Raw genomic sequence first — 21763 nt, forward strand, 5'->3', positions numbered from 1 at the left:
ACCATGTCTGGCCAGAGCACTGGGGAATCTAAATGTAAACCCAGGAGGCTCACAGTTCAGTGGGGAAACAGAAAATAAGACAGTTATAATGCAATATAATAAATGTCACCTTAGAGGGAAAAATCACAGAAGAGTGTCTGCTAAGGGGCTGTGCCTTGTAAAACTGTTATTGCCAGTCTGGTCTCAGACTTTCCCTCCCCGGCCCACCCTTGCCAAATTTTCATAGATAAAAGCAGAAGCCCTATTATTTTAAAGCTTGCCTTTAAAGGAGATTGCAAAGCATCCCTTTAAACCGGGCAATCCAGTTGTGCAAAATGCTTGAAGTTTCAGAATATGTGGCCTTTGTTCTGGGCACTTGAGTTTGAGAGAGTCTTGTCTCTACAAACTTGTTTGCTTCTTTGTGGCCTTAGTGGCTCCTGGGAAGTTAAGTGAGCTCTTCTCAAGAGCAGTTGTCTGCAGAAAGGATGCGCAGGCCTGGTCATCCCCACCTGCTTAGAGGAATGGAGTTGGGCTTGGCTTTCTCCATCCAGCCTGGACTGGCCTGTCAGGTTCCTTCAGGATGGAATCTCTAGAAATTGTCATGTGAACGTCCTATGATATTGAACAACTGAAAATATCCTGAAAATGGACAGAAACTGTATTGTGACATGATGGTCCTACACAACCAGATGAACAAACATGTGTGATAATAGACTCTTGGGCTCTGATGTGATTGTCAGATTGGCATGTGGGAGGGCAATGGGAAGGAAGGAATCTCACTGCAAGAAGTAGGGATGTCCACTGTCTATAACTCTGGGGGGTGGGAGATCTTGGGATGAGAGACCAGAGAGGCCTCAGACCTGAGGAATGAGGACATTCCTTTCTCTGGGGAAGAGGTAGGCAAGCTTCTTCTATAAATATCCAAATAACAGATGTTTTAGGTTTTGCAGGCTATACCTACGGTTACTGTCACAATTAGTCAACTTTGCCTTCAGAGCACAAAAACCTCCATAGACAATACATAAATGAATGGCCATGGCTGTGTTCCAGTAAAACCTCATGAGACAGGCTTGAGCAGCTGGGTTTGGCTCATGGGCCATAGTTTGTCTACCTCTGTTTTGGAACATCATAGCAATGGGGCCTAGGAACCAGAGAAGGCAGACATGCCATGGGCAAGTAAACCTAACTCCAAGTAGATGCTTCCCCAAGACCTAGGCCAAAAGGTCACCCTCCAGAACCCTCGTGAGCTCTGCAGATACCTGTTTCTAATAGCAGCCGTAAGACAGTGCCTATTACCTCTCTTTCTAACTCCTAAACTTCTCGCAGGGAGAAGTCACAGCCTTGGTCTGGTGTGTGAAAGGAAGTACGAGAGGCCCTGCCCCTTACTTGGGATCCAGGAGCCAAGGGGATGGCCCTTCCCTGACCCAGACGTGGTGGTGACACCTGTGGATCCCAGGAGAGGATGGGGCCCACAGAGAAGGCAATGGTTGAGGAACAGGAGAAGTGTGTTCCCAAGAGAGAAGGAGGCAGCGGGCCCCCCAGGAAAGAGAGCTAATCACTGCAGACACTGCTCTGTGGGCGTGTGTGTGAGCCCCCATCACCGGGAAGCTTAAGAGGAGCGAGGTCTTCTTTTCCAGTCATGGGCAGTGAAGACTGGATGTGCCATTTGCCCAATTTGTGTCCTCCCAGCACCAGCACCCATAGGAAGCCCCGAGGAGGGGTCACCCAAGTGTCCTCCTCCGCCTGACCTGCGCCCACCCTGGCCTCGATGAGCCGTTGGGCCCGGCCAGTGGACTCAGCACAATGACCGTGGCAGTTAGAACCAAGGACCAAAGTTAGCCGGGCAGAGGAATTGCTTTAATGGCAACCATAAAGCGTCATACAGATTTGCTCAGCTTCCTCCCCACCAGGGAGAAAAGCCCTTCGTTGTCGGACATGGTGGAGGAATAACCCTGGCAGATCACCTCAAACCGCTCCACTGAGTAGCCGGCCTCTCTCACCGCAGCCTCTACTGCCTCCCGGCCCAGGCAGAGGCTGGAGAACCTCTGCTCCCCGATCATATAGTAGCTGCTCTTCAGGGCGTCCACCACCACCAGGAAGCCCCCCGGCTTTAGCAGGCTGCCGAGGTTCCTGAGGGCCGCGCAGTAGGCGGGGAGGTCTGGGCAGGCGGCGTCCAGGCACAGGGTGCTGAGCAGACAGTCGGCCGGGGGCAGGGACATGGCACCCAGAGGCCGGCTCTGAGTCACGTCGCACTTCAGGACCTGCTTGACCACGCGCCTCAACTTCTCCTCCTTCTCCAGCCCCTTGACTCTGAAAGACACAAACCGACAAATACCACTTGCCGCCCTACGCTCGTGAGAACCAGGATCTCTCTGGTCAGGGCTGAAAATGGCAGTGCTGTCCCAAATGTTATGTCCTTGGGGACACCCCTATGGTAAACACGGAGAAAGAAGAAATGAAGGACCACTTTGGCATACAGATGTGACCATGTTACCGTGTGTGGGGCTAAATCCCTTCACGAAGTGAGTGACAACGTGAAAATGATAATGAGAGTACCAAACCCCGCTTCTCCCATGGACCGAAATGGTTCTTCCTCCACTGTTTGGAATAGTGCCTGCCTCATTTATTATTATTACTAGTATTACTGCTGCTGCTGCTGCTACTTGTTTATTAATTATGATACTTGTCTCCTCTTCCGAACTGTAACATAGCAGCCATTTGACTGATACATATTAGGCAATGATGACTTTAAAATGTGGAAATAGTATTCTTGTATAGCTGCTGATCAGGGATGGGAGTGGGGTCATCTGTAGACATTTTACAGAAGCAGTGGATAAACCACAACAGAACCGCGGCCAGGGCCCCTCTAGAAAGAAGGGAACCACTAGTTGCCATTCTTGAATCCAGAAACACATTCCAGATGGAGAGTGTGTTTTCTCAAGGGGGTCATGTTCCTGGTAGTCTTGCTCAGAAGACTAACCTGTTCTGCAAAATCAGTGGGGTTCCCTGGAAGAAAACCAGTGCGTGGAAGAGGCACAGAAGGCGAGGGCCGGAGGTGGAATAGAGTGCCTTGGAACGTGGTAGGGAGGCATGAAGGAACAAGCTGACAGGTGAGCGAACTTAAATGAGCAGATAGAGTGCACAGGAGAAACTGGAGAAAGAAAAAAGGAGCAACAATAGCAGAAAATCAGAGAGGTAAGAAAAAAGCAAGACTGAGTATGTAAAGTGCCCAGAAGGCCACAGAGCCCAATGATAGGAGTGATGACTGGATATCCAATGCTTTGAGGAAGTCTACCAACAGAGCACCAGCGGTGCAAATCCAGGCTTACACTGTCCATTGGCTCCAGAAGAAGGCAGCCTCTTGGGCAGCAAGGCTTGATGGAGAGAGCAGAGGCTGGCCCAACATCAGAGCAGATGAGAGAGGGACTTGCCCTGGGACCACTTCTGGTCATAAGGAAAAGTCAATGGTTTAAATAAAACTTGGAGATTTACCTCCACATAGAATGATTTGAGATGACAGCAATTAGTTGTGAACATCCTATTTAAGTATTTAGTTAAAATCTTGAGCCCAGTGCACATAATCAGCTATTTATAAATATCCTTTACGGTATAATTTTTCACTTAAGGGGGATCCCTGGGTGGCTCAGCAGTTTAGTCCAGGGTGCGATCCTGGAGTCCAGGGATCGAGTCCCACGTCGGGCTCCCTGCATGGAGCCTGCTTCTCCCTCTGCCTGTATCTCTGCCTCTCTCTTTCTCTGGGTCTCTCATGAATAAATAAATAAAATCTTTTTTTTTTTTAAAAAGAATTTTAGCAATAAGCACATAAAAAAAAAACCTCAAAATTTTTGGTCATCAGAGAAATGCAAATCAAACCATGAGATAACCACTTCACATCCACTTGGACGGCTATAATAAAAAAGACAGTCACAAGTGTTGGCAAGGATGCGGAGAAATGGGAACCTCCATACACTGCTGGTAAGAATGTAAAATGGTCCAGCTACTTTGGAAAACAGTCTGGAAGTTCCTCAAAAGGTTAAACATAGAGTTACCAGATGACTCAGGAATTCCAAGAGAAATGAAAGCATATATCCACACAAATACTTATATATGAGCTGTGGCTCAGTGGGTTAAGCATCTGCCTTCAGCTCAGGTAATGATCTTGGGGTCCTGGGATCAAGCCCTGAGTCAGGCTCCTTGCTCAGTGAGGAGTCTGCTTTTCCCTCTCCCTCTGCCTGCAGCTCATCCTGCTTATGTTCTCTTTCTGCCAAATAAATAAATAAAATCTGTTTTAAAAAAAACTTGTACATGAGTAATTATTCAGAATTGCCAAAAGATGGTGACCACCCAAATGTCCATCAACCTATGAAGAGATAAATAAAGGATGGTATACCTGGGCAATGGAATCATATTCAGTCATAAAAGGGAATGAACATTATATGTTCTCATTCATTTGGGGAATATAAATAATAGTGAAAGGGAATATAAGGGAAGGGAGAAGAAATGTGTGGGAAATATCAGAAAGGGAGACAGAACGTAAAGACTGTTAACTCTGGGAAACGAACTAGGGGTGGTAGAAGGGGAGGAGGGCGGGGGGTGGGAGTGAATGGGTGACGGGCACTGGGTGTTATTCTGTATGTTAGTAAATTGAACACCAATAAAAATAAATTAAAAAAAAAAGTTTGCACAAAAGATGCTTCGAAAGGCAAGGAGGAAGCTTATCTTTGAAAAAGCTCAGCCTTCCCACAAGGAATACAGGCAGATGTACAGGACTGAGATTCGAACGGCGAGGATGGCGAGAAAAGGTGGCAACTTCTATGTGCCTGCAGAACCCAAATTGGCATTTGTCATCAGGATCAGAGGTATCAGTGGTGTGAGCCCAAAGGTTTGAAAGGTGTTGCAGCTTCTTTGCCTTCGCCAGATCTTCAATGGAACCTTTGTTAAGCTCAACAGGCTCCAGGTAACATGCTAAGGATTGTGGAACCATATATAGCATGGGGGGGGGGGGGTCCCAAACCTGAAGTCAGCGAATGAATTGATCTACAAGCGTGGTTATGGCAAGATCAACAAGAAGCGAATTGCCCTGACCGGTCACACATTCATCCCCCGATCTCTTGGTAAATATGGCATCATCTGCATGGAGGATCTGAGTCATGAGATCTATACCATTGGAAAGCGTTTCAAAGAAGCGAATAACTTTTTATGGCCCTTCAAATGATCTTCTCCACGTGGTGGAATGAAGAAAAAGACCACTCATTTTGTAGAAGGTGGAGATGCTGGCGACAGGGAAGACCAGATCAATAGGCTTATGAAAAGGATGAACTAAGGTATCTACCATGATTATTTTTGTAATCTGGTCAGTTAATCAATGACTGCTTTCAAATGGAAAAAACAAAAATAAAGTCGATCTCAGAAAAGAAAAAAAAAAAAAAAAAGGGAATGAAGTGCTGATTCATGCTACAACATGGAAGAACCTTGAAAACATGATGCTAAGTGAGAGAAACCAGAAACAAAAGGCCACATATCATATGGTTCCATTTACATGAAATGTCCAGAAAAAGCGAAGCTTTGGAGACCAGAAGCAGATCAGTGGTTGCCAGCAGTGACAGGATCTAGAAAATGGGAATGACTACCAATGGGTACAGGGTTTGTTTGGGTAGTGATGAAAATGTTCCAAAACTGGAGTGAAGATTGCACAACTACATGAGTATACTAGGAACTATCAAACTGCACGCTTCAGATGGGCGAATCATATGTGATGGTAATTTTATTTTGGGGAAGCTGTTGTACAAAGGAGAGAAAGAAAAGTAGCTTAGCAAGGTATTGGCTTCAGGGAATTCCTACCAGCCAGTAGACCAGTATAGACAAGGAATGATAATTACCTTTGGTTGGGTTTACTATTTTTCTCTATCTAGGGTAAAATGGTAGTAGGGTGACCAATTTGTCCTGATTGGTCTGGACTTCCCCAGTTTTCCCACTGAAAATCTCAGGTCCTGGAAACCCCTCTTGGTCCTGGGCAAACAGGGAAGGTTAGTCATTCTAAAAACAGGGAAGTCAGTTACAAAGCTACCATTCAGCCTCCTGGAACAAGGATGATTTGACAGAATATTTTAAGAATAAAAAAATAACAATGGAACATTATGGAAGTCTGTGAAACACAGATTTGAGTAAGTAAATTAATATAGAATAGAAAAATTCAAATGACCTATCTGCACATATGGATAACTGAGAAGTGTAGACAAAAAGCTGAAGGAGTGATAACATGGTTTTTTTTTTTTTTTTTTTTTTTTTGAACACATTTCAAGATGATCCTCTATTTTGGGAACACCGTGGGCATGTGTATTTAAGTAATGACGTCAGAAGCAGGTTGGACCTCTGTGCCCTATTGTGTGTTAAACTGTTTGAAAGACATGCCTTACCACAGAACTAGTCCTTGCCAGTCAGTTGATGATGGAAATTGTTCCCAAATAGGGAGACACACTGTGAAATCTAGAAAGCTCACAAAGAATGTGCCAATTTGAGAAGGAAATTGGCTGGAAACACCCACTGCGATAGAGACCTGCTGATCCTTGGGTGCACAGCAAATGCTGGGGAACTCAGTAGCCCAAGTAGCTGTGCACAGATGCCACATCAGAGCTTCTCAGCACCTGCACCATGCCCCCTGCCTGCAGGGAAATGGACTGGCCCGGAGACACAGGCAATTACTGTTCAGCTACATGGTCAGCTCAAGGAGTAGGGCATAAACATACACCAGAAAAGTGTTAGGCGGTTCTACAGGAAGCTAATAGCAATATGACTGTTTCTCTAGTTCTGAAGATCTACTCTTTCCAACACATCAGTATGTAAAAAAGGGCAGCTATTTCCTCTGTAAATATGCAATCCACAGAAGCCTGAGGGAGGTGAGGAGGTAAGGGGAGAAGGGATATAGAGTAGGGCTCCTGGGAAGAGCACTTGGTGAGAGCGTACTCCCACACCCCAAGACAATACCCCAAGGTTCAGAAGAGGCTCCCCCCGCCCCCCTTCTGCAGGGCAGCAGTGGACCAGAAGTCCCTGAATGAGATCTTTCAATGACACTCACCCCCTAAAGCCCCATCCCCAGAGGTTCCAGCAGGCCCTCCTGAGGGAGAACTGGCAAAATGTATAAAGGATACAGAAAGCTACATAAGCTTAGATTTCAATGTAAGAACTGTACAAGCCAGGAATAATAATTAGTAAACCTTTGGCCACAGCCAAATCAGGTAAAAGACAGACATTTCAGGAGGGACAGGCTAGGAAGCAAAATGCATGCAGTTATTTATTTTATAATTTTTTGAACCTCTGTGATGTGGCAGGAAGAGTGTTGAGCAATGAGGACCCAAGATAGAACAAATGAGAAACAGATCCTCTCCCCATGGTGATTACAGGCTGGGGCGGAGGGGAGAAAGAATTAATCCAATGATCGTCCACAAAAATGATAAATTAATATTGCGATAAACTCTTGGAAGGAGAGGGACATAGCACTAACAAAAGAATGTTGGCAGCTTGGAAGTCCAGTATCAAGGAAAGCTCCAAAATGGAGTCAGGTAGGCAGAGAGAAAATAAACAAGAGTTCACTAGGCCATGGAGAGTAGGGAGGGGAGAAGGATATTCCAGTAAGGGGAAATAGCAGGTGGAAAGGCCATGTGGTAGGATGAAAGATGGAGAGAAGGCCAAATGAGGCTGTATCTCGGGAACAAAGCAGAGCATGGTAGAAAATGAGGCAATAGGGATCAGCAGGTGCCAGATTAGACAGGGTTTTGGGGACCATGTTAAGAATTTTGCTTTTTATCCTAAAAGCCATGGGAAGTTATGAAGGGGTGCTAAGGAAGGGAGTGGTGCAATCGGATCTACATTTTGAAGCTATCACTTTGGGACAAGAATGGAGATGGAAAGCCAGTTAGGAAGAAGAGGATAGTGGCTTGGACCAGGAAAATATCCTGGATAGAAAATACTGAAGACATATACTGGTTTGAGAGAAACTCAGAAGTAAAATGGATAGAACTTGGTGCTGGTCATGGACTATGACAGAGAGGAAGAAGGTAGGCTTCTAGGCTTCTGGCTTGTTCAAGTAATTATATGATGGCAACCCCCAGGGAGATGAGAATACCAGAAATGGAGCAAATTGGGGAGGATCATAGCTCTATTTGGGGCACTTTTAGACACACCAGTAGAAATGGTTACAATTTGAAGGAAATGGCCAGGTGAAGTTTCCTCAGCCCACCCTATGCATTTTCCCCAAGGGATAGTGCAAGGAGAACATCTATGAGAAAGTCATGCTTTTAAAAGGCAGAAACTTTTCCCAGGCATCATTGAAACAATCACCAAGACCATCAAGATCCTGATGTCAGAAGGAATATCAATCTTTTACAAGACAGGAAAATACAGAGATGCTTCCGATTAGGGGAAGTTCAATAGCTTCATGGGACAAATGTGGCACAAGTGTGTCTATATTGGGCAACAATATAAAGGATATATATATATATATATATATAAAACATTTTAAAAAATAGACATGAGAATCTTTGTATGGAGAACATTTACTTCACCTCTACAGGTGCTTAAGCCTCCTTATGTCAGGCAGGAGGTGGCAAGTGGAGGAGCTGCTCTCCGTAGAGGCATCCAGGAGGAGCTCCAGCATCTCCAAACCCCTCCTGGCTGCTCTGGGGGCTGAGGAGAATTTGCAGAGCATCCATGTAACTCATTCCCACTCGCTAGCATGTCGTGGTGTATCTGTTGGGAAGCTCTGTTCTAGACACCAGTATTTCTCAAACTGTAAAATGCATACAATCCCCTGCAAATCTCATTCAAATATCTGGTTGTGTAGGTGGGGAGTGGGGGGGGGGGCAAGAGCCTACATTCTCTAACAGGCTCCCAGGTGATATGGAAGCTGCTTGGTCTGAGGACCGCAAGGCAGGCCATGTGCTGCCAGAGGTACATCAGTGCTGTTCCTAGGATTTCTTAAGGTAAAAGCTCATTTCCCTTGGCTCATGGTATAATAATTTATATCTTAGCATTTGACTCTCTCACTTGATAAATAAATAATGTCAAGCCAGAATTTGGTACCAATGTCTTACAACTTCTTGGATAGTTTTAAAAATGAGTGGTATCTAAATGTATGAGTCACACTCCAAAGGCAGAGAAACAGGAGATGGCTCAAATTGTCTTTGGCAGCAGTCAGCACAAGAAATAGCTTCAGATAAAGAAGAAATAATCTCAGAGGAAATAGGTTATGGGCTGATAGAGGTACTTGAAGATGCAAGAAAGACATAAGTTGAATGGGATCGCTATCATTCTCAAAATAGTTGAAGCCACAGGATCTAGCACAAGGATAAGAGTGAAAATGTAGAATTTTACTGCCAAAAATACAGTTCCTTACTCTAACAGCTATTGGGAAGGGACAGGTTCTCAGGAGCCAAGTGTTACAAGCTGACAATTCTGGCTTGAGATAAGCAATGCTTTTAGTATCCTGCTAGATTTTAAGGGCTCGTTTTTGAATGAGATGGAAAAGCTTGTGATAGGTAGGGAAATTGAGAAGAAAGTTCTAAAAGCCTTCTTGACATATGATTTGGACCTCAGAAAGGTATTTTGTCTGGCTGACTGAAAACTCTTTTATAAACTTTCCCAGAAATTTTATTAATCCTGGGAAACTCCTTATTTATTTAATAATAAATATTATTGCCCAAATCCTCACAGTTACAGGGTTTTTTCCCCCTAGTTAATACCAGTTTCATTCTGTAGAATCACATAGTCAATAGATAAAAAAGAGGTTTGAAATTACATTTATTTTGAAGAACATTATTTTCAGTATGAAGGTTATAGCGAGCGTAAAATTCTAAGTAAAGGTTTATAGGTTACAATGGCATATGAAAGTAGCCTCTCAACTTCTTACTAAATGCCGGGGGGGAAAATGGAGAAGTATTTAGGCAATATTAAACAATTTTACGATGTTGTTCACGTGTAAAGGCAACAAAAACACATTCCCAATATACATGGGCTTAGAAAATGTCACTTATGTGTTCTTCTTGAAACATTTGAAGGCCTATTCAATGGACCAAAAATTAATCAGAATTAAAAACTTAACAACTTGAAAAATCATCTAAAATGAACATAAAATTAAAATGTTCACATAATTGCAAATATGATTACAAACAGAAAGCAAATATCCAAACTTATCTTGAAAGAAAATATGAGAATGATGCTTTAAGTTACAATATTTGGAATTAAAATCTCCAATTTTAACAAGAAACACTGGCAACAGAGATGCCAGAAGGACTTTGGGTGTCAAAAATTGTTAAGTTCCTCATATTATGAGAAAGAAAAAATTACTGATTCTTGCCTGGCATTGGTAAACCAAGAGAATTTGTCTCCAGCAGACCTGAATTTTAAGAAATACTAAAAGAAAAAAAAAATACTAAAAGAAGTTCTTCAAAAAAAAAAAAAAAAAAGAAGTTCTTCAGGTGAAGGGAAGTGATGTCAGATAGAAGTCTAGATCTGCAGAAAGGAATGAAGAATACGAGATAGGACAGATATGTGGATAAATATAAAAGGTTTTATATATTTTGTTTAAAATAGTACTGACTGGGATGCCTGGGTGGCTCAGCGGTTGAGCATCTCCCTTTAGCCCAGGGCATGATCCTGGAGTCCAGGGATAGAGTCCCACCTTGGGTTCCCTGCATGGAGCTTGCTTCTCTCTCTGCCTATGTCTCTGCCTCTCTCTGAGTCTCTCATGAATAAATAAATAAATCTTTAAAAAAATAAATAAATAAAATACTACCGACTGATGTGAATATACTTAAAACTACTGAACTACATACTTAAAAATAATTCTGATGCTAAATTTTATGGTATGTGTTTTTTAACCACAATAAAAAATAAAGCAATAAAAATAAAAGCACTACCGACTTTTTAAAGCAAATATAATAATAATGTATTATGTTATAGTATATATAAAGTATAATATATGACAGATGCATAAGGGGCTAGAGTGGTTTAAAAGAATTATACCATTGTAAAATCCTACATTGTTCATGAGGTAATAGATATGTTAAAAATACATACTCAGGGATCCCTGGGTGGCTCAGTGGTTTAGTGCCTGCCTTTGGCCCAGGGTGTGATCCTGGAGTCCGGGGATTGAGTCCCACGTCAGGCTCCCTACATGGAGCCTGCTTCTCCCTCTGCCTGTGTCTCTCCCTTTCTCTCTATGTGTGTCTCTCATGAATGAATAAAGTCTTTTTAAAAATACATACTCAAATTTCTAGAAAAATTACACATACATGCACATATATATATATACTCACCCAAAACACAAAAGAGACCAATAGAAAAGATAAGAGTCAACAGAGAAGATAAAAGGAATACTAAAAATCTTTATATTTATACAAATGGAATACCAAACATTATTACACCCAGGAGAAGCAGGAACAAAGGCACAAATGAACAACAAAATATATGAGACAAGTAGAAAATAGATACCAAGATGATTGATTAGGCTTAATCATACATTATCAGTAATTACATTAAATGTAAGTGAACTAAAGAATCCAGTTAAAAAGCAGAAATCATCACATTGGATTGGAAATCAAGAGCTACTATGTACTACTTGCAAGAAAAACATCTTAAGTATAAAAGTATACATAGGTTGAAAAAAAGAGGTGAAAAAGATATACCTTGTCTACTAGTTATCTATTGCTACGTTATAAATTAAACTTAGCAATTTAAAATGACAAACATTTATCTCACAGTTTCTTTGGGTCGGATATCTGGGCACAGATTATTTGAGTATCTCTGGTGCAAGGTCCTTCATGAGGTAGAGTGTTGGCCATGTCTTCAGTCTCACCTGAAGATTCAGCTGGGAGGTAATTTGCTTCCAAGCTCACTCCAGACAAGTGAGTAAGAGGGAATATCTAATAGGGAAGCCATAATCTTTTTGTAAGCTAATCTCAGAATTGATGCTCAGTACTCTGCTGCATTGTACTTGTTAGAATCTAGTCGCTAGGGATCCCTGGGTGGGGGGATCGAGTCCGACATCAGGCTCCCTGCATGGAGCCTGCTTCTCCCTCTGCCTTTCTCTCTCTTTCTCTGCATTTCTTATGAATAAATAAATAATATCTTTAAAAAAAAAGAATCTAGTCTCTAAATCCAATGGCCAGCAAAGGAAAGGCTATTAAACAAGAGATGAATATTTGAAGTGAAGATTATTGGGAGCCATCTTTGAAGCTATCTACCAAGCATACATGCAAACACCAAGCATAAGAAGGCTGGCAGGCATTAAGGAGGGCACATGATGTGATGAGCACTGATGAGCAGCATTGTATTGTATGTTGGCAAATTGAATTTAAGTAAAGAAAAAATACAGAAAAAAAGAAGGTTGATGTGGCCATATTAATATCAAAGTAGACTTCAAGACAAAGTGTATTACTGGCAGTAAAGGGAAACACTTCTTAATGATGAAATGGTCAATAAATCAAGAAGACAAAATAATCCTAAAAAGATATGCAGGTAGTAACAAAGCTTTTCAAAATGTATGAAGCAAATGTTGACAGAATAATGGAGAACAAGAGATAAATCCATAATCATAGTTTGAGATTTTCGTACCTTCTATCAGTAATTGATAAGCAAAAAATCATGTAGAAAATTTGAAAAATACTATCAATCTACCTGACATAATTGATATTTATAGAAACTATACCTACAACAGGATGATATACATTCTTTTCAGTGTAGAAAGCATAATCAAAATAAGCTATATGCTGACCATAAAATCCGTCTCTGACTACAATAAAATTTAAATAGAAACCAATACCAAGGGAATCCCTGGGTGGCGCAGCGGTTTGGCGCTTGCCTTTGGCCCAGGGCACGATCCTGGAGACATGGGATCGAGTCCCACATTGGGATCCCGGTGCATGGAGCCTGCTTCTCCCTCTGCCTGTGTCTCTGTGCCTCTCTCTCTCTGTGGCTATCATAAATTAAAAAAAAAAAATTTAAAAAAGAAACCAATAACAATATCTAGAAAATCCTGAAATTTTTGGAAATTAAGGAACACAATGCTAAATAATTCAGGTCAAAGAAGAAACCACAAAGAAAATTAGAAAATATGCTGAAGTAAGACACCTGAGTAGCTCAGTCAATTGAGCATCAGACTCTTGATTTAAGCTGAGGTCATGATCTCAGGATTGTGGGATCAAGTCCCACACTAGACTCCACACTCAGCGAAGAGTCTACCTAAGATTCTCTCTCTCCCTTTTCCTCTGCACCTCCTTGCCTCTAGCTTGCTCGCTCTCTCTCTCTTTCTCTCTCTCTTCCTCAAACAATAAATAAATAATTTTTTAAAATAAGAAAATATGCTGAAGTGGATAATAGTAAAAATATGACATATCAAAAATCATGAGATGCAACTAAAACAGTTCTGAAGGAAATTTATAGCCTTAAATGGCTAAGTTAGAAGAAAGAAATGTGTGAAATAATTATCTAAGCTTCTAACTTCAGAAGCAGGAAAAAGAAGAGCATATAAAAACTAAAGTAAATGGAAGAGAGAAAATAAGAAAAGTAAGAGCAGAAATCAACACTATTGGAAATGACAATAGAAAAAATCAACAAAACAAAAAGTTAGTTCTTCAAAAAGATTAATAAAATTGGTAAATCTCTAGCAAGATGATCAAGATATTTTTTTAAAAGGCAAATTACCAATATCAAGAATCAAAGAAGGAAGATCACTAAAAGAGTAATAAAGATATGTCGGTTTGGGGTGGGGGGGTTAAGATTTTATTTATTTATTCATGAGAGACAGAGGGAGAAAGGGAGAGAGGGAGAGAGAGAGGGAGAGAGAGAGGAAGAGAGAGAGAGACATAGGCAGAGAAAGAAGCAGGCTCCATACAGGGAGCCTGATGTGGGACTCGATCCCGGGACTCCAGGATCATGCCCTGGGCTGAAGGCAGGCACTCAACCACTGAGCCACCCAGGTGTGCCAAATAATAGATATATATTTTTTAAAAACTATGACAATAAAATTGACAACCAAGATGAATAGGATAAATTCCTTGAAAAATACTGCTTATCAAAACAAAGAAAAAATGGAAAAGCTACATGACCAATAAAAGATATTATTCTGAATTTTTAAAACTTCATACCCATGAAAAAAACCTTCAGATATAGGTATCTTCACTCGTGAATTCTATTAATCATTTAAGGAAGGAATAATACTATTAACACACAAACACTTTCAAAAAATAAAGGAAGAAGAAACATATCTTGACTTGTTACATGACTATAGCATCATGCTGATACTAAAATCTGCTAAGCATATGATAAGAAAATAAAATTATAGCTCAGTATCCCTCATATACATAGATGAAAAATCCCTAACAAAATATTAACAAATCATAACCACTCATACATAAAAAGGATACTGCTTCATGAACAATGGGTGTGTGCCATTAGATTTAAACATTCAAAAATCTTCCAATACAATTCACATTTTCAGAATAAAGGAGAAAAATCATATGACCATCTTGATTAATTTCCAAAATATCAACAAAATTCAACATTTGATTTAAAACTCCCAAGAAACTACAAATATAAAAAATAGTATGAAAAAAAATAGTATGATAAAAAATTAGTATGAATATCTGTGAAATATCTATAGCTAATATTATACTTAACAATGAATCATTGAACATTTTTTCCTGTGATATAGAAAAAGGCACGTATGTCCACTCTCATCTTTTCAATTCAACATTGTTTTGGAGGTTCTAGCCAGTGTAATAAGGCCAGAAAAATAAATAAAAGGCATATAGTTTGAATAGAAGAAGTAAAACTATTTTTATTTGCAGATAAGAGTGTACATAGGAAAACCTATGGGACCTACAAAAAGCACTACTAAACTTAATTAGTGAAGTCAGCAAGGTTACAAGACACAAGGTAAGTATATAAAAATCAATTGTATATCTATATACTAACAAATTATTAAAATTTGAAATTAAAAAAGCAATTAACAATAATTTAAAAATGAAACATAAGGAAAATTTAACAAAATAAATACAAAATATGAGAACTACAAAACATTACTGAGAGAAACTGAAGAATTTCTAAATAAATAGAAATCATGCTGACTGCAGATTCCGTATGTCCATTCTCTTATACTAATTTGTAAATTCAGAGATCACTAACAAAGTCTCAGCAGTCTTTTTTGAAAGAAATTGACAAGTTTATTCTAAAATTTAAAGCTTTTATTTATTTCGTAAGAGAGAGAGCACATGCACGTGCGGGCCTGTGCACATGAATGGGTGAGGGGCAGATGGAGAGGGAGAAGCAGACTGCCCACTGAGCAGGGGACTCGACCCCAGTACCCTGGGATCGTGACCTGAGCCCAAGGCAGACATTTAACCACTTAAGTGACTGAGCCACTCAGGCACCCCAGTTTATTCTAAAATTTATATCAAAATATAGTGTCAGTAAAAAACTTTTATACAATGAAAGAAACATCAACAAGACAATAAGGCAGCTGACTGAATGGAAGAAGTTATTTGCAAATGACATATCTGATAAGGGATTAATAACCAAAATGTATAAAGAGCTTATACAACCCAACACCGAAGAAACAATCTAATTAAAATGGGTAGAGGACCTAAACAGATATTTTTCCAAAGAATATATGCAAATGACCAGTAGACATATGAACACATGTTCCACATCACTAATCATTAGGGAAATGCAAATCAAAACCACAATAAAATATCACTTCATACCTGTCAGAATGGCTGAAATAAAAAGACAAGAAATAACAAGTGTTGGTGAGGATATAGAGAAGAAAGAACCCTCATGCACTGTTGGTACATCCACTGTGGAAAACAGTATGGAGGTACTTCAAAATATTGAAATTGAATTATCATATGATCCAGTCATTCCACTACTGGATATTTACCCAGAGAAAACAAAGCATTAATTTGAAAAGATACATACATCCCTATGTTTATTGTACCATTATTTATAATAGCAAAATAGAGAGGCAATCTAAGTGTCCATCCATGGATGAACAGATAATGAAGATGTGGTATATGAGTGTGTGTATGTGTGTGTGTGTATATATATATATATACACACACACACATATATATTATGTGGACTATGAGGACTATTACTCAGCCATAAAAAATGTAATCTTTCCATTTGCAACAACATAGGTGGAACTAGAAGTTATAATGCTAAGTGAAATAAGTAAGACAAAGAAAACAAATACCATATGATTTCACTCATATGTAGAATTTAAGAAACAAAACAAACAAAGAAAAAGGAGACAAATAAAAGACTCTTAAATACAAAGAACAGATTGGTGGTTGCCAGAGGGAAAGTGGGAGGGGGGGGATGAGGGAAACAGGTAAAGGGGATTGAGAGCACAGTTATGATGAGCACTCAGTAATGTATAGAATTGTTGAATCATTATATTACATGCCTGAAACTAATATAATGCTGTATGTTAATTATACTTCAATTAAATATATTAAATTAAATATATTATGTGCGTGTGTGTGTGTATACACTAAAATTGCCAGAATAATCTTGAAAAAGAACAAAGTTGGAGGATTTACACTATCTGATTTCAAGACTTACTTTCCCTGGTAAAAGGGATAAAAGCATAAACCCAGTGGAAGTTTAGCGACTCTGCACGTAGCAAAAACATTAATTGAGAAACAAAATATAAAATTACTATTGTTCATACCTCTATAGTATAAGAAATTGTATAAAGAACAAGTCACCTTGATAACTTGCATCGGACAACCCATGTTGACTATCAATAAGACAGTGTAGCAACATGTAAGAAAACAAATATGGAGTTTAGAATACTCTAACTAAGCTAGAATTCAGCAGACCATGAAAAGAAAATGAAGGGGTTAAAGAAATAAAAGCAGCCTGTAGAATTAGTTTCAGAAGAGAATCTGACTTAAGGATGAGCACATTTGGTGAAGTAATGAGAATTGAATTTAAGTGCATTTATAGAAAAATAAATTGACCATTTAGAAGAAGAGTATTGAGTATGGAGGTAGACATACTCCTTAGGGACATGTTAATATCACAAGATTTTATATTTATCCCTTGGATTCCAGAATATTACTTCACTCCTCCTGTTGTTCAAGTTGAAAAACATGGGTGTCATCCCTGAGACTTCTCTCTCATCATTCCCCATGACCAATCATTACCAACTCTTATCCAGTCTATCTCAATAATTTATCTTAAAATCACCTTCCTCTCTCCATCACCAACCAACCCTCCAGCCACCATCTTATCTTACCTGGATTAAAGTGTCTCCTTTCTGCATCTCTCATTCTCCCCCATTCTCCACACAACAGCCAAAGAGATCTTCATAAATGTAAATGGGGCCACATCACTTTCCTGGTTACACCTCTAATGCCTTCTCATCACACTTGAAATACCGGATCGTTAGCCTGGCCTCAAAGCCCTAAATGATCTGACATGTGCCTGCCTTCCCTGATATGAGGTCTAGGAGACTCGAGGCTTGTCTACCAGTCTACCCCAGCAGTTAGGACCATGTGGCACATCATACATGCTGTATCTTGGTTCATTAAATAAATGAACAAATGCTGGTTCCTTTAACCAAGATCCAAAAAGTATCAGCACTTGTTTCTTAAAGGGGGGTTGTGTTGCTGGGAAGTCAGAGCTCTTTCCTGGCCAAAGCAAGGAATAGGTTCAATAAAAATAGGTATGCTTTGGGGGTGCCTGGGTGGTGCAGTCTGTTAATTCTGACTCTTGGTTTCAGCTCAGTTGTGTGTCAGGGTCCTGAGATAGGGCCCAGCACCAGGCTCTGGGTTCACTGCAAGTCTGCTTAAGTTTCTCTCTCCTTCTCCCTCTGCCCCTCCTCCCATGTGTGCTCTCTCTCTCTCTCTCTCTCTTTCTCTCCCTAAAATAAATAAATCTTAAAAAACAAAAAAACAAAATAGGTATGCTTTCCCATCGTGAACAAAAAGACAAGGCAAGACAGAGGATGCTGTGCCACACAGAGAAGTACAATATAGGAGCAAAGGTGGGGGTACAAATACAGGAAGAGGTGGGCTGGGGAAGGGAGAATTATGTAAAAAGTAAACCATGGGCAAGAGGGTGGAGAAAGATAGGGAAAATGTACCAAAAAACAATAAGAGCAGGGGAAAAAAAGAAAGGAAGAAATAACTGAGCATATAAGAAGTAGCAGACGGGCCAGCAGGCTCCGAAGAGGAATATGGAAGTGGTCCTTTAATACAGTTTGCAAAGGAGTCTGTGGGGCCTCAGCAACATGCATGGCAGCAAAGACATTCTGCTGCTGGAGTGACCGTCAGTTGCGTGGGACAGCGGCACTGGGCTGAGCCGTCGCGGGGCAATCGCCAGAGGATGGAGGGACATGGGGACAAGAGAAAGAGAAAGTGAAGTGCAGAACTGGCCACCTCTGTCTAGTAGGCTACTGACAAGTTCTCATGCGGAGAGAAATTAATAATTGAAACAAGGCTCATTTGCACAAATTGATTTGTAGACGAGGGTAGGCTAAGATGCTGATCATTAGCTGTGAGTATGTCAAGCTCTGATTTTGTGGCTGGTGAGTAACACATTCTTTTCAGATCATTCCTTTATGCTGCTAATCCCAGGTCCAAAAGCCTAGTCAGCTTTTTACTGCCTCTGGTGGTGTCAGCATTAGCTACCCTCACAGCAGAGCCCCCCGCACTTGGATGGAGGACCGTGCTGGGGGCAAGCCCTGACCCCCAAAAGCTGCTGGTGAGGAGCCGATTTTACTTCTTTCCTAAACTTGTCCTAAACATCGCCATCCCAGGGTACCTGCCTGCACACTGCACCCCCACACTGGCCTGGGAAGGTTCTGTCTCCCGTTGGCTCCATGGCCATCTCTTTAGTTCTCTTCTGTGTCTTCTGCTGTTCTGGTGTGCGCATGTGCAAGTGCACACTCCCACTCCTCTCTGTCTCATTCTCTCTCTCTACCTCTTATTCCCCCTCTGGATTTCTCTTTGGTCTCTCTCTGTTCCCTCTGCTTTTTAACTTGGACTCTAAGGATAATTCTTGATTCAGAAAAATGAACTGTCACTCAGGTACTGTCAGAAAGCCAGGAAGCAGACCCCGGTTTCTCTACCTGTTCCCTTCGAGCTCGCACACGTAGGTCACCACTGGGGACCAGTCAAAGGCCCCTGGCTCCTTCTTCAGCCACTTTTGCAGCTCCTGCAGGTTCTGATCGGTGTAGTCGGTGGCAATGATCTCCTTGAAGGATTCACAAGCAGAGAGGAGCTGGTAGATGGTGGGGCCAGAGCCAATGTCGATCAGGAGGTCCCCCTTCACGCCATCTGGTTTAGAGGGGGAACAAGGTATCATACGAATGCAGACAGAGCTGAGATGCACTGTCCTTGCTGGAACTGTGTGAGAGAGCCCCTGAGACAGCCCATCTCTCTACTCACTCCTCTTCCCTCAAAATCTTTTTTTTAAACATGTCTGCGTTTTGTATTCCACAGTCTGGGCTGGAGGCATGTTGCTGGGGTAACTTTAGGTGTAGAAGAAGGAAGAAGAGGTCTACATCTGGTGTACAGACCCCTGATGCAGAAAGACTGCTGCACAGAATATGTAAAAAACTATTAAGGAATACTCCTGGGGAAAGTTAAAATTGTTTTCAAATTGAATTGTTATGTCTCTCTCCAAAAAGCATCCAAACCTTCATATGTTGGGAGGTTTTTTTTTTTTAAATCTCTTGCACATTCACAACATTCCTTTGCATTAGAAATGGAATTAGTATTACAGTCTCCTTCTCTTAAGTGGCCTATCATGGTTGAATGGCTGGCTCTGGTCACCCAGCACACTGATGTAGACTCAAGGACTGAACTCTTGCCTTCTGGTTTCCCTTTGCACACCCAAATGAGATCATGCATATAAAAGCACTCTATAAATTGTAAAATGTCCATACCAAAAAACAGTGGTTTTTCATCCTCTTTAAATAAACAAGTAACGCCAGAAGGGCTGTCCCATAGCAATGACTACACACAACCCCAGCCATGCACTAAGACACTATTGGGATGCCTCACATTTTGGCAGGGAGACACACAGATAACACACAAACTTACCAAGGCAAAATATCTTGAAAAGATTCTTCAGAAGATGCCTGAGAATCTCATTTTCCGCAGAGTGTCTGGTCCCAAAGTTGTAGTATTTTTCTAGGTAATCCCGAGGGTTAAAATGTCTCAGATAAGTGTCCTTGGAGGTGAAGCTAGATTCCATTGTGGCTCCCTCCTGTGCCCACTTGCCTTCCCTCACTCTCCTCCAGAACCCAGGGAGTCACCCTGCAAAAGTTGTCTTTTTAAGTCTCAGGCTTCAATCTTTCTTCTGTTAGTTCAACCCACCCCTTAGACACAGATGATCAGTTAAACACTAACAGAAATATACCAAGAATCTTTTGGCTATTCTAGGAGGTGATGAAATTTTTGGGCAAGGGAGCCTAGGAGAAGTGCATGCAGGAAGGGGAGGGACATGAGCTGCATGCAATTCTCTGCCAAGGGGTGAAGTTCAAGTGCGGGAGGAACCATCTGGGCTCATCCGGGAAATCATTTAGCTCATAGAAGAACCACTAAGTTTAGAGAGGTGGGTCATTTCCCCAGAGCACCATCATTCTTCTTGTAATGATACTCCCAAAAGAGAGCCACAAAGAATGGTTTAAATTTAACAATCATAAAGAAAGGAGGAGAAAGAAGAGGATTAGGAAATGTCTTTAGGGCTAAGGAATGTTGGATAAAGAAGGAATCGCAGATGAGAGGGGGTGAAAGAGCAATTTAAAAAACCTGGATGAGGCTCCCTCCAATGTCTGGGCAAGCCACAGTCCTATAATCCTCTCCTCATGCTCTGCACACCCCTGGCTCTCCTCTCTGGGCATCCACAGCTCCCAGCAACTGTCAGTCCTCCGCATCTGGAAACCGCCTCCTCCCCAAGCCTTCCCACTCATTTCAATCCATTCAAATCCTGATGGTCCTTTCAAGATGAAATTTAAGTGCTCCACTTTCTTTAAGAATTTTTATATTCCCTCTTCTGGACTCACATTGCCCTTAGAATTAGCTCATCCTGCCGAATCCTTGATTTTGGGTTCAAAAAAACACTCATGTTTTGGTTTTTTGAACAACCAAAACTTGTTCCTGGTTTTGTCTGTGTCAATCTTACCTCCCAAACTAAACTGTTATGTGAATGATGCACTAAGCCACCAACTCCTTGAGATCAAGGACTATGGCTCAGTTCTCTCTGCAGCCCCCCACCTATCACATCTACAGAGTAGGTGTTCAAAACACTGGAGTAGGTGTTCAAAACACTGATCAGTTGACTATTGTCATATTGTTTCACAGTTGAGTACTCTATATTCCATGGGTGATGAGTTATGAAGGGCCCACATCTGGCTACAAAGCAGAGAAACTCACTCAAAGCCGTTCAGGTGAAAAAGGAATTATTAATAGGAGAATATAGTGGAAACACATTGCAGGGTATCTAACTGTGTCTCCTGAACCAGAAAATCATTAGGGAGCTAATCTCTCTCTCCCTCTCTCTTGGTCTTTCTCTATCTCTTTCTGTCTTCCTAGGGGCCTTGATTCTCTGCAAACTGACTTCTTTTGCTCATCCACTATACACAGCTCCATTTGGACCATTCCAAATGCTGGTCTCTGCACCTGACCTTACAGAATCTTCTAACCCACCTCCTCACAGCTGGCCAAATGGGTCTTTGTTGTCCAAATCCCATTCCTTAGAGAAGAAATCTGTC

General features: G+C 41.2%; 1 protein-coding gene and 1 pseudogene across 1 annotated transcript; one reads left to right on the plus strand and one right to left on the minus strand.

Annotated features, from left to right (window-relative positions):
* Positions 1-1814: 1814 nt before the first annotated feature.
* Positions 1815-20427, minus strand: LOC112671308 (nicotinamide N-methyltransferase). Its single transcript, XM_025465470.3, has 3 exons — positions 20091-20427; positions 19115-19322; positions 1815-2289 (listed from the first exon to the last, which is right to left on the minus strand). The coding sequence occupies exons 1-3, from the start codon at positions 20242-20244 to the stop codon at positions 1857-1859; spliced, it is 795 nt and encodes a 264-aa protein (XP_025321255.1). The 5' UTR covers positions 20245-20427; the 3' UTR covers positions 1815-1856.
* Positions 4655-5372, plus strand: LOC112671471 (60S ribosomal protein L7-like; annotated as a pseudogene).
* Positions 20428-21763: the final 1336 nt, after the last annotated feature.

Source organism: Canis lupus, chromosome 5, assembly GCF_003254725.2.
Source record: "Canis lupus dingo isolate Sandy chromosome 5, ASM325472v2, whole genome shotgun sequence".
NCBI lineage: Eukaryota > Metazoa > Chordata > Mammalia > Carnivora > Canidae > Canis > Canis lupus.